Here is a 12,379-nt window from a genome sequence, read left to right as displayed (position 1 = left end):
TGGCTGCTGAGAGCTGCCAGTGCTGTTCATGCTTTGTCTGACTCAGCCACCTTAATCCAGCCTGCTGCTCTTCATTCACGTGGACCTTTCTAGGATAACCACAAGGGATTCAGCTTGAAATATCTAATTACGGGGGGCTGAATCTTCTGCAGTTAGTCCTAAAAATACAGACTAAGGAAACCAGTTTAACCTTCACCATGTAAAGCTGAATTGTGCCAGCTGCCTGCCCTCTGAGGAGCTGTTCAGGCCAGATCCACCCCTGGCTCAGCCACGTGCTCCCTCCCTATTTATAAATCAATTTCTGTGTAATCTGTGATTGTGGCTGTCAGGGGTTTAATTTGTTCTTAACTTGAAATATCAGGTGTTAATTACAATGATTGAGGGAAGCTTAAGATCTTGTCTCTCGTGCTGATCCTGTCTGTTTGCACTTTGTGTGTCAATGAGATTTAAGAACATCACAAGTGCTGAGGGTTCTGCAGCTCGTGCTGGGTGAGACAGGCAGGCTGAGACTCCTTTCTTGTTTGCCGTTCTCCTGTCCTTCACTGCCTTTCTGCTCTGTGTGTGAGAGATCTGCATGAATAAATAACATCGTAACAGGAACACCTTGAAAGTTGGTGTCAGGAAAAAGCAGAGAAGCACAGTCTGGGTGAAGTCAGTTTTTGTCATGTTTAATATCCTGGCACAGGAGGGTGTGCCTGAGTGTTGTTTTCATTAGAGAGTTTGGTGAAAAGACCTTTCAAATCCAGGACTTTGAACTAAATTGTAATGCCACAGGCCCTGAGTTCCCCGTGTGACTGTCAGCCTGGGAGAACAAAGATTTTCCCAGCGAGCTTTCTAGGCCACGTGAAGTCTGTAGCACAACAGCATCCAAGTTTTATCACATGCTTGGAGCAGAGCAGCTGCCTGTGTGCAGCAGCACAGCCAGCCCTGGTCACCTCATCTCCTGCAATCACTGACCTGCTTCAGGCTGTTCCACAGTGCCAGGACATGGCTGCTCCCCAAATCAACAGGGAAAACAGAACTTGATTTGGTTCAGCTCTCAAAGGAACTTAAAGTATTCAATTGTCCATTTGCCCATTCATCCTGGATGTGTGCTGCTGCTGGGCTGCACTTTGGGTGGCACCTGGGGCTCCCAAGAACAGGACATGGGCTGCAGCTCACAGATATTTGCCAAGTTTGCACTTGTTGTAGAGATTTGTGCTCAGCAGGGTTTGAAATGCCCTGGGGGCTGGGAGACTCTGCCTTGACAGCCAATATTATGGTGACTTAAGCCATAAATTGTTGGAGGGTAGAAAGTGAGTTTGCTGAGGAAATGTCACTGGTTGATTGATCGTGTGTTTTCTTTTTTTTTTTTTTGTGTCCAGTGTTGTCTTTGTGGGAATCAGGACATGGGGTGAGCTGGGCCCTTTGGTCTGCCCTGCTTTGGCAGTTCTGGGGACAGGGCTCTTCTTGGTGTGTTTGTAGTGAGTTCCCTGGGATAGCCATGCATGTAGGGATTCTGGGCATTTAAAAACCCAAAGCTGTGTGTAAGAAATAGGCCTTGTGCAGGAAAGGCCTTTTCTGCTGTGACAATGTACTGTTAAAAGGGTTGGATTTGGGCACAGAGACTCTTTGGGGATTTTGAACTCAGTGAGGAGCCCATGATTGAAATAATCCTGAGGTTAATCAACACCTCCCAAGTCCCCTCTGAGATTACAAGTTGCCTTGACGAGCAGTTTCTTTGGAGGCAATGGCTGATCTCAGGGGGTTGATGGAATTTGAGATGCAAAACAAGCTCTAAGTGCATGAGCAGCATCAGTGGGACTGAGCTGTGTGGGGACAAAGCACTGTGGATTTCTGTGGGACTGGGATCATGGTTTAGGATCAATCCTTATAAAAATGGGATGTCCTGGGACATCCCTGTGCTGAGAGAAATTCTTGGCAGGATGCTGGGGAGACAATACCCGTTTACCCTTTGCTTCAGTGTTCCACTCATGGGGGGCACCTGCAATACTGAGCTGATTTCAAAGAATCATTGGGTTGGGAGGGACCTTACAGCCCATCTCATTCCACCCCCTGCACTTCCAGGGATCCAGGGCTGCTTTGGGAGTTGCATTCCAGGCCTCCCCACCCTGACAGGGAAGAATTTGCTTCCAATATCCATCCATCCCTGCCCTCTGGCAGGGGGAAGCTGTTCTCCCTTGTCCTGTCACCACAGCTGCTGCCACTGCTGTGGCCTAGATTATGAATTCACTGGGGTGTCACGTCACTTGCAGGGATATTCTTGATGTGCAGGCAGCTCCCTGCAATCACTGCAGGCTCTGTGTGGAAGAGAAGCGTTTCTGGGATGAAATGTTATTAATTATGCATCGAGGTGCGTGTCTCTGTTGAATTGAAGCTGCCTCCCAGGCTCCACTCTTCTGAGGGAGGCTGGATTATTGGAACATGGTGTGGGAAGGGCAAACACTTGAAGGTTCTGGTTTTCTTTTGAGTGTAAACACTAAATAAACTAGAAACCTCTCTGAGCTTGCTTTAAATTGCCAGTCACAGCTCCTGCTTGTGGTTCCACTCAGCAGTGTTATATAGTGCTATCTGTTACTGCTGCTTCAAGAGGACTGAAAACCATTCCATTTTGTTCAACATCTTTTTTTAAACCAATTAAAAATCTTTTCTGAAATGCCTTGAAGAGAAGAAAATAAACCATGTTCTCTTGGGTCTTTAATTCAATCAAGTTTGCCTGTGTTGTGCAGGAGCAGGGACTGGGGGATGGAAAGGCTGAAAAGGGCTGTCTCAGCAGGGAGCCGAGCAGGAGAAAAAGCCTTCCCTGAGAACTGAGCAGCAGCAGCTCCCAAAGCTGCTTCATCTACATGCAGAGTCACACGGGGCCTGGAGGCTCTCCCCAGCCCCACCGAGGTTCACATGTGCCTCCCTGCTGCTTCCCAACAATCGGCCTGGGCAGAGGGACCCTCAGCATCCCCCGTGAGCCAGAGCAGGCTGGGCAGGCTCAGGGAATGTCTGCCTGGGCAAGGTGCCCTCCAAGGGACCCCCACTCCTGGGCTGCCCTTCACTGCTCCCAGAGCCCCCAGCCCCTTCCCTCCAAGGGACCCCCACTCCTGGGGATGTCCTTCACTGCCCCCAGAGCTCCCAGCCCCACTTTCAAGGTGAGATTCATGCCTGGGGATGTCCCTCCATCACTCCCAGAGCCCCCAGCCCTTCTTCTTGAATGGAGACTCTCTCCAGGAGCTGCCCTTCCACTGCTCCCCAGCCCCTTTTCTCACTGGGACACTGGAGGCTTTTGCCAATTGATGAAAGTTGCAGGGAAATAATCTCCTTGTTTGATGTAATCCCAGATCCATTCTTGATTCCACATCACTTGGTGTGAATTGAAAACAATTCCAGTTGCCAATGCTGTTATTTTTATGTGCACAAACCTGGGGAATTGTGTTTCTCCCTTTGCATGTGAGGAATTCCCAAGACCCCAAAGACAAGGATAAAGGTGTACAAGGGTCCTGGGCACAGTGAGCAGCTGGTGGGTGACAGAGGCACCTCAGTGTCACCTGTCTTGACTCCAACAGAGCTCAGGCTCCCCTTGCCAGGGGCTGGCTGGATTTGCTGCAATTCTGTAGCTGGGGGTGTTGGGGCTGCAGCTGCTCACAGCAGAGTCTGTGACTGTGTCATGTTCTGGTTCCCCCTGGGCAGAGGTGTGCTGCCTGCTGTGGGAGAGGAATCCATCTGGGAAAATTTCATTGGTTCAAGAGGCTTCTGCAAGTCCCACAGTTCTGTGCATGAGAACATCCTTCAGGCAGGTAAAATCCCTGCAGCAGAGGGGTCAGCTCTGGGCTCACCCCTTTGCTAGAAGGCAGAAGGGCAGGACACACACCTCTGTTCTGACCCCCTGTCAGCACAGAGGGATCTTTGGCTCCAAGCTGGGGCACTTTGCCTAAAAATGGACAGGATGCATTAATGTCTAAGGCTGTGCCTGTGTCTGATCTCTGGTCATGGAAGAACTGGGCTGGAACAGCCCTGCTTGTGAATCTGACACCAAATCATCTTAAGCTGTTCCTCCTTCCTTGGTAGTTTACTCTCATGTTATGCCTGATTTTTATAAGTTTGGCTTGAATCCTGATTTTCTGTGGACTGAACACATGGCACATTGCCTTCACCATGGCTGCTGTAGAAATTAAGGATGAAAAAAGTGAATTTTTCTGAAAATGGCACCACGTTATCAATACATGGAAGCCTGTGCTATGTGCTCTGGGGTGACCCTGCTGGAGCAGAGAGTGGCACCATGGCCCCTTCCAGCCTGAGCCATCCTGGGATCCTGGAACAAGAAAATCAACAATAAATCCCAGGAAATCAGTGCAGAGGAGCTGGGTCAGGGCATCTTTTTCAGTTTGATGCCTTTTCCTGCTGCCTCCATAATTCCTGGGGCAAGCAGTTCTGCCCTGGGGGTTCTCACTTGTTTGTTTTGGATTGCCTGAAAAGTCTGAGGGGCTCAAGGGACTCCTTGGATTGCCTGAAAGTCTGAGGGGCTCGAGGGACTCCTGCCCTGCCTGTGCTGGGGTCACTCTGGCTGCTTTCCAGGGGTCAGGTTTAAAGGATGGGAGTGGAAGGCATAGCTTCTTCTGAGGAGAGCAGGGAAAAATCAGGATCTTTTGAGTGGAGCTGTTAAAAATTTGAAGTACTTTTGAGGAGTAGCCATCTGTTCTGAGGAGCTCCCAACTACGTCAGTGGTTCAGGGACCCTGGGAATAGATTTTAACAGAGATATCTAAAAATTTCTCATGGATCTGCCCTCTGGGAACTCATCCTGGTGCTTTTCAACCTTGTTAAGCCTTTCCATTCTTAGCACTGTGCGTGCCTGAGTCCAGCTGAGCTGTTGGTGAGAGCAAACACCCTTTATTTCAGTTTATCTGATGTTTGAGAATTCCTCCTTGTGCTCCCTGGTTTCTGAAATGACAAGCAGCAGTCTCTCCCTCATCTCCTCTACACCACCGATGATTTTATAAACCTCTCTGTTTTTACCAAGGATCTATTTAGGGAAGTTGTTCCCTATTTCTGACCACCCTTGGTGCTTTCTTTGACTTCTCCAACTAAACAGAATCACAGAAACATGAAATGGTTTGGACTGGAAGGGACCTTAAAGCCCATCCAGTGCCACCCCTGCTGTGGGCAGGGACAACTTCCACTGTCCCAGGGTGCTCCAAGCCCTGTCCAGCCTGGCCTTGGGCACTTCCAGGGATCCAGGGGCACCACAGCTGCTCTGGGCACCCTGTGCCAGGGCCTGCCCACCCTCACAGGAAACAATTCCTGTCCAATATCCCACCTACCCCTGCCCTCTGGCAGGGGGAAGCCATTCCCCCTTGTCCCCAGTCCCTCCCCAGCTCTCCTGGAGCCCCTTTAGGCACTGGAAGGTTCTCTAAGGTGTCCCCAGGCCCTTCCCTTCTCCAGATGAACATCCCAGCTCAGCAGTGATGGATTTGAAGTTGTGTTTGGAGCAAGAAGGAACTCCTGGATTCACATGGCAGAATGGTGACCCTGTTTTGCTCTTTTCCTGTTCTGAATCTGTCCCAGGGGTCGCACACAGAGTGAGGCTGAGCTAGTGCTCCCACAGAATTCCCACAGGGACCAGTGCCAGTGGTTCCCTCAGTGGTCACAGGGCTTCAGAGCCCTTTCAGTGTGTGCAGCCATCTCCCACTGCCCCGCTGCCTTTGTGTGCAGCTGGCCCAGGGTGGCACTGGCCAGGCTGGCCACCACTGAACTGGTCCTTTAGGAAATGTTTGCTGGATGAGTCCAGAGCGTGGACAGCTTTCCTGGGAGGAGGAATGTGTCATCTGAGCTCCAGCAGCTGGGAAGGAAGGGCTGATGGTGAGATCAGTCATGGACACCTGAAGTGCCAGCAGGTAAAACTCCCCTCACTGTGGCATTCCTGTGCTGCTTGTGTCCTTTCCTGATGAAGCTCCAAGCTAAATTCCATTTTTATTGTAATCAGGCACAGACTTCATTAATGTATGAGGGCAGCATCCCTCAGGCAGCCACTCTGAGGAAGTTATCCTCTTGATTGATGCCGGATCCGTGTGCCAGGCACTGTACACATGCTGGGAGCTATATTTGGGGAACAGACACTGCCTGGGTGCAGCTGAGCAGTTTTTTCCCTCTTAAATGCTCATAGTTCATGGGAAACTGTTATTAACACAGTCCCTTGCCCAAGCTGTTCAGGATTTTGAGAGTTCCATACATAATAAACAAGTTTTTAGGAGAACCACTTCTGAAGCAGATGGGTCTGGGTGTTCCAGCACTTGCAGGAGGGGCTGTTCTGTGTTTTGGAGGCCTCAGTTCTGGTCAGGAGCCTGTCCTTGGCTTCCTCTGTGCCCTGGTACCTCAGCTGTGCAGCAGTGAAGCTGTGGGAGGTGCCTGGCATGTGTATGGATGGTTGTGTGTCTTGGTCTGAACAGCCAGGTGTCTGCTAAGGAATGCAGAAGCCTCCCTTAAAGTGGAAAATGTAAACCCCCTCCCTCCAAATTATTATAATTTTGAAATTAAGAGGTTCTCAGGCAAAGATATGGGAATAGAAATAACAGTTCTTTACTAGGAAAGTTAAAAATACAAATGAAATAATACAAACAAAAAACCCCTGCCAGAGTCAGAACATGCCCTGACCCCCTGTGGGTCAGGGAGGTGTCTCAGCCCCATCCCAGGGGGACTCAGCCCTCCTGCAGTGCCAGCTGTGCTTCTGCTGGAGCAGGATCCTGCACAAGGGGGGAGTTTTCCTCTGGAGCTCCAGGGCTGGGGGAGATGGGCCTGGGCTCCTCTGGGAATGCAGGGGGGAGAAAGCTGCTCCTCTGGGAATGCAGGGGGAAGGAAGCTGCTCCTCTGGGAATGCAGGGGGAAGAAAGCTGCTCCTCTGGGAATGCAGGGGGAAGGAAGCTGCTCCTCTGGGAATGCAGGGGAAGGAAGCTGCTCCTCTGGGAATGCAGGGGGCAAAGGCTGCTGTGCTGTTCCCAGGTCAGATTGGATCCAGGTAGGAATGTTTGGCTCCTCCCCTGGGTGCAGCATCTCCCCATGGATGATGGAATTTTCTCAGCCAAGCAGGGACACTCAGTGGCCATGGACAGCAGAAATCTCCTGGAGGGAGGATTGGTTGTGGAAGAGATAAAGAAAACTGCCCAAAGAACAGCAGGGACCTGCCCCAGCTCTGACAGATGGCCATGGATACACACCCAGCCACATCTTGCAACCTAGGACATTAGGATTCCTTGGCTAAGGGAGCAGGAATTCTCCTTTGTTGAGTTTCAGTATCTGCAACATCAGCCACAGCAGCACCACAGCAGGAGCAAGAGCTCCTTGAGGAGAGGCTGGTGAGGAAATAGAGAGCAATGAAAGCAAAGGCAGAGCTGAGATCAAATGTTCCCAGTCAGTTCTGGCTAATCCCTGGGTGCTCCTGGAGCTGTTCTGCTGCCCTGCCAGGGGATCTCAGCAGGCTGAGGCACCTCTGAGCCCTGTCCTTGGGAGCAGATATCTCTGTTTGGGCCACACCTGTGGGCTCAGAAGCAGGACATGGTTCAGGTGTTATGGGGGCTCATCTCACACAGCTTCCAGGCCAATGTTTACACCCTGTTTTACCAACCCTTTCTGTAGTGGAAAGCTGCTGGAATTTTGTCTTTGTGCAGGCAAGAAGCTTTTCTGCTGCTGAGCATCTCTTACTTCTCTTGGTCTATGCAGTGTTTTAGCTGGAAATCTCCCATGGGGGTGTCCCTGTCAATGGCAAGGCACGGGACAAGAAGATCTTAGGGTCCCTTCAACCCAAACCATTCCATGATTCCATGGTTCCTTGAAGATGGGCCCCCAGTGGGGCTTCCTGAATCCCTGTGGGAGTGAGGATCAAACTCCTTTCACTTTCCCTGCACTGTGTGTGTTGGGATTTCATCTTGCCAGGCAGATCTCCTGATTTGGCTCAAACTTGTAAAATGCTGTAATATTTTCCTGGCCTTGCTGGACCATCAAAAAGGAAACAAATCCTGTGCAGTTGTAAAGCTGTGGCTGTGCAGGATGTGATGGGAGCAGCACCTGTGGAATGGGGCAGAAATACCATGGAGTGGCTGTGTTACTGTTTCCTGAGGACACTGTGCCCTTCCCCAGGTGACCTGCAGGCAGTGTTGGACCCTCAGCCCTGAAACATCCCACTGCAGTTCTAAAGCTGCATTTCCAGTTCAGGAATTGTCTGCTTTTCCCCCCATTTTCTCTTTTCCAAAGAAGTGGCTGAGTGGTGCTGTGATTCCTCTGAGCTGCACAGGGGATTCACACAGGGGGGGCAGCACAGTGTCCCCTGCAGAGCCCTGTGTGACACTGGTGACCTGGGACATGCTCTGGTTCCACCTGCCTGACGTTCCTTCCCTTTGCTCTCTTGGACTAAAACCAAACTTGGAGTGAGCACTGGAGCTTCCTCCCAGCTCAGGACCTTGCTCAGTGTCCAACACCTGGAGCAGGAGCAGAATCTGTTCAGTGAGTGCAGGGAACAGACCCTGTGCAGATGCACTGTGCATCAAAGATGTATTTAAATAGGTTTTTATCCTCTGTCAAGGGAATGCAAAGCAGTCACAGGATTCATTATGGAGATAGATTTTAGGGTTTGGTTTTGTTTTTATAATGAATAAGTTTTGTGTCATTAAGTTGAAATATAGAACTTGCACAGAATCACAGAATATCCTGAGTGGGAAGGGACCCCCAAGGATCATCAAATCCAGCTCCTGCCCCTGCACAAACACCCCAAAATCCCACCCTGTGCATCCCTGGGAGTGGTGTCCAAATGCTTCTGGAGCTCTGGCAGCCTTGGGGCTGTGCCCATCTCCTGGGGAGCCTGGGTAGTGTCCAGCACCCTCTAAGTGGGCACTGGACATTCCCTTCACTGCTGGAGCCTCAGCCAAACTCTTTGGACAGCAAAAGAGGGGGGTCCTTGGCCAGCCAGGCCCCTCCCAGCTCCCTGTATACTGGGACAGAAAAGGGACTGATGACCCACCTGACAATCCCAGCAGCTCCTTCTATCAGCCAGTATTGATCAGTGTCCAAACCCTGCACAGGAAATGCAAATAGCAGTGGAAAGGGCTCTGCAAGGTGAACAAACAGCAGTGGATTTGCATTTGCAGCTGATGTTTTCCACAACTTGCTCTATTATTCATAAACCCTGTTACTGCCTGGGCTGACTCAGGCTTGCTCTGTGCACTCTGGGTTGGGAATTGGAGGCTGCTGGAGTGGGACTGTCCTGTGCAGCTGCAGGGGGGACTCAGGGACTCACAACAGCCTCTGCTCAAAAGCCTGAGCTGGAAATCCACTGGAACTGCCTGTGCAGGAGCAGGGAATTCACTGTACCCACAGATTCCTAAAGACAGGCCGTTCCCCCGAGAAGTCATTTGTAATTCAGCTTTTGGGAGTGGGAGTTTGCTCAGGCTTTTAAATTTAATGAGGATCCAGCTATTTATAATGATGGGTTCAGAAGGAGCTGTGAGTGTGGTGGGGCTTTGTGCACCACAATTCTTGGACCCTGTTGGTGGCATTGCTCCGAGAGCTGATCCTGCTCTCCTGTGGCTGCTGTTGGCGACTTCAATTACTGACAGATTTAATCCCATTAATTTTGTTTGAAGTAGGTTTTTAAATGGCCATTTCCCATTCATCATTTGGAGTTAGCTGAACCTTCCCCAGGCTGGTTCTCTCCAGTTTTTCCTTTCCTGACTCTGGCTCCCTTGCCTGGGCAGGGCCGCAAGCTCCTGATCATCGGGACCACGAGCCGCAAGGATGTCCTGCAGGAGATGGAGATGCTGAATGCCTTCAGCACCACCATCCACGTGCCCAACATTGCCACGGGGGAGCAGCTCATGGAGGCTTTAGAGGTGAGGAAAAGTTCAAGGATGACAAAAGACTCAAAACTTGCTGGAAATGAGGGATTCTGCAGTAGCTGTGTCTGGTAACACCCATCCCGCTTGTCATTGTGTCATAACGTAGCAGTTCTGAGGCTTTTCAGTTTGCTTTTTAATGAATTAAATTAAGGCAAAATTAGAGAACAGTAGGTCTGGGGAAGGGTTTGTGGTCTGGATTGAAACATTCCAAGGGCAGGGAAGTGGGTAATGAGTATAATTGTGGCACTTAAACTGAATGTGCCTGGAGGTGCTGAGCTCTGAATTGGAACAGCATCAGCTGAAGGTGTTTGGTGCTGAGGATTTATAAATTCCTTATAAATTCCTGCCTTCAGTGTCCCCTTGTTCTGTGCCCTAGTGGGAGTTGTGGTGAGTACTGAAAGCTGTTAAAATAAACTGAACAGGCAAATCTTTGGTGTCATTGGCAAACTTGTCCCAGTGTGGTGTCACTGGAGCCTGAGAGACACAGACACTCCTGCAGCAGGTGTGGAAACTCCCTGTGGCGTGACCCATTGTTTCCTTGTAGACTCTGGTCTGGAGAAGACCTGGAGTGCAGCATAAAAGCACAGCACTAACTGTTGGATAAGGGATATTATGGAAAAAAACATGAGGGAATCAAAGAAAATTTTTTTTGTGTTTTGACTTGTCTAAGATACATTGCAACACATTTTCCTTCTCAGCTAGTAAAAGCTTCTAGCTTCCCATTCCCTTTCTCCCAAGGTAGGTACCATTATGCCTACTCTCAGTCTCCTGATGTTGATTTTTTAAAATGATTTTCCCCCCAGCTCCTGGGTAACTTCAAAGACAAGGAGCGCAGCACGATTGCACAGAACGTCAAAGGGAAGCCGGTGTGGATCGGGATCAAGAAGCTGCTGATGCTGATAGAAATGTCCTTACAGGTAGGAATGGTTCTGGGGAGGAAGGGCTGCAGCCCTAGAGCAGTCCTGGAGGTTCCCTTCTCTGCAGAGCCTTGGTGTTGGTGGGAGCCTTTGCACTGGTTTAATTGGGAAAAGAGTTGCAGTGAGGGGAAATGTTCAGAACAAAGAAATCACTGCATCTTGGTCCACAGAGATCTTTAAATCCCCCCTCGTGCCCATGGGCTCTTCAGAGCTGCACTTCAGAGCATCTACCTATGGGAGGGGCTGGATTAACTCACCTTTCATGGAATTTCTTTTCTCCACCCAGCATGTTAAGATTGCAGATAGCAATCACCTCAGGTTTTTTTTTTTTTTTAAAGACGAAGGTGCCTGTGCAGGTGTATGTGCTCTTTCCCTGAAGAAGATAAATCTGTCAGGCTGTTCAGCTGCTCTTCTCTTTATTTACCACTTTCAGCACTTTAAAGAAAATAATTGCAGAGGGTAGAACTATGCAGCTCTGAGCCCTCCCCCGCAGCAGCACCCATGCCTGGAGCCAGCCAGCAAGCTCATGCTCATGCTGACACGGGCTGAGGGTGCAGCCCTAATCCTCCCCTGACATCCCAGTGCTCCCCCAGCCCCCCCTCTGCTGCCATCAAATGGATTTAGTGCAGCTGAGTGAGCTGTTCTCAGATCTTCCTCGCAGAGGCAGGGCAGAAGTGAAGAGACTTGTAGTTCAGAGCAGACGAGTCGTGCAGCCCTCTGTTCACTCCTCACAATTCTGTTAAAACTTGCTCAGCACTAAGGATATGCTCTGACTGCATGTCACCTCAGGGAATAAAGTCATTTATCTAGATTACTTTTTCCTCTTCTTCCTTGGCTTTTAATTCCATACCTAGAGGCAAGTCAGTAAGTCATTGCTCACATGTATTAAATGTATTTCAGGGGTGCTGCCTTCAGGGGCTGCCGGGCTCTGCCGTGCTCCTGCTCCTGAGCCCTGACAATGGCTCCCTTCTTGTGGCACAGGACATGCTCCTGTGCTGCTTTCTTGGTTGTTTCCAAAGCTGAAGGTGGAGGTTCTGTAAGTCATGGGCAGTTCTGAGTTCTGAGGTGGGAATGCTGACCCCAGCTCTGTTCCCAGCCTGGCCCCTGTGCCTGTTCTGCTCCTGGGGGGCAGTTCTGGGCACCACAGTAGGGATGGAAAGGAATTAGAGAGTGTCCACAGGAGGGACCTGAAGATGGTGAAGGGTGTGGAGGTGAAGCCATGGGAGGAGCAGCTGAGGTCACTTGTTCAGCTGGAGCAGAGGAGGCTGAGGGCAGAATTCAGTGGGGCTGCAGCTCCTCCTGAGGGAAAGCTCCAATCTCTGCTCTGGGACAGGGACAGGAGCCAGGGAGTGGCTGGAGCTGTGCCAGGGGGGTTTAGATTGGATATTGGGGAAAGATTCTTCCCCCAGAGGGTGCTGGCACTGCCCAGACTCCCCAGGGAATGGTCCCAGCCCTGAGGCTGCCAGAGCTCCAGGAATGTTTGGACAGCTCTGCCAGGGATGCCCAGGGTGGGATGTTGGGGTGTCTGGGCAGGGCCAGGGGTTGGACTGGATAATCCCTGTGGGTCCCTTCCCACTGAGGACGTTCCATGATT

General features: G+C 50.6%; 1 protein-coding gene across 3 annotated transcripts in view; it reads left to right on the top strand.

Moving 5' to 3' along the window:
• The window catches only part of NSF (N-ethylmaleimide sensitive factor, vesicle fusing ATPase), a 77,739-nt gene that overhangs the window by 59,817 nt on the left and 5,543 nt on the right, over positions 1 to 12,379 (top strand). For all 3 annotated transcript variants that reach the window (XM_021539884.3, XM_021539885.3, XM_085562057.1), the window contains 2 exons: positions 9,728 to 9,862; positions 10,672 to 10,785. In XM_021539884.3, the coding sequence (XP_021395559.1) occupies positions 9,728 to 9,862; positions 10,672 to 10,785 (249 nt within the window). The remainder of the gene's footprint in view (positions 1 to 9,727; positions 9,863 to 10,671; positions 10,786 to 12,379) is intronic.

This window comes from Lonchura striata, chromosome 27, assembly GCF_050655825.1.
Source record: "Lonchura striata isolate lonStrDom1 chromosome 27, ASM5065582v1, whole genome shotgun sequence".
Taxonomy (NCBI): domain Eukaryota; kingdom Metazoa; phylum Chordata; class Aves; order Passeriformes; family Estrildidae; genus Lonchura; species Lonchura striata.
Note: the sequence above shows the minus strand (reverse complement) of the source record. Positions and strands in the feature narration are given on the sequence as shown.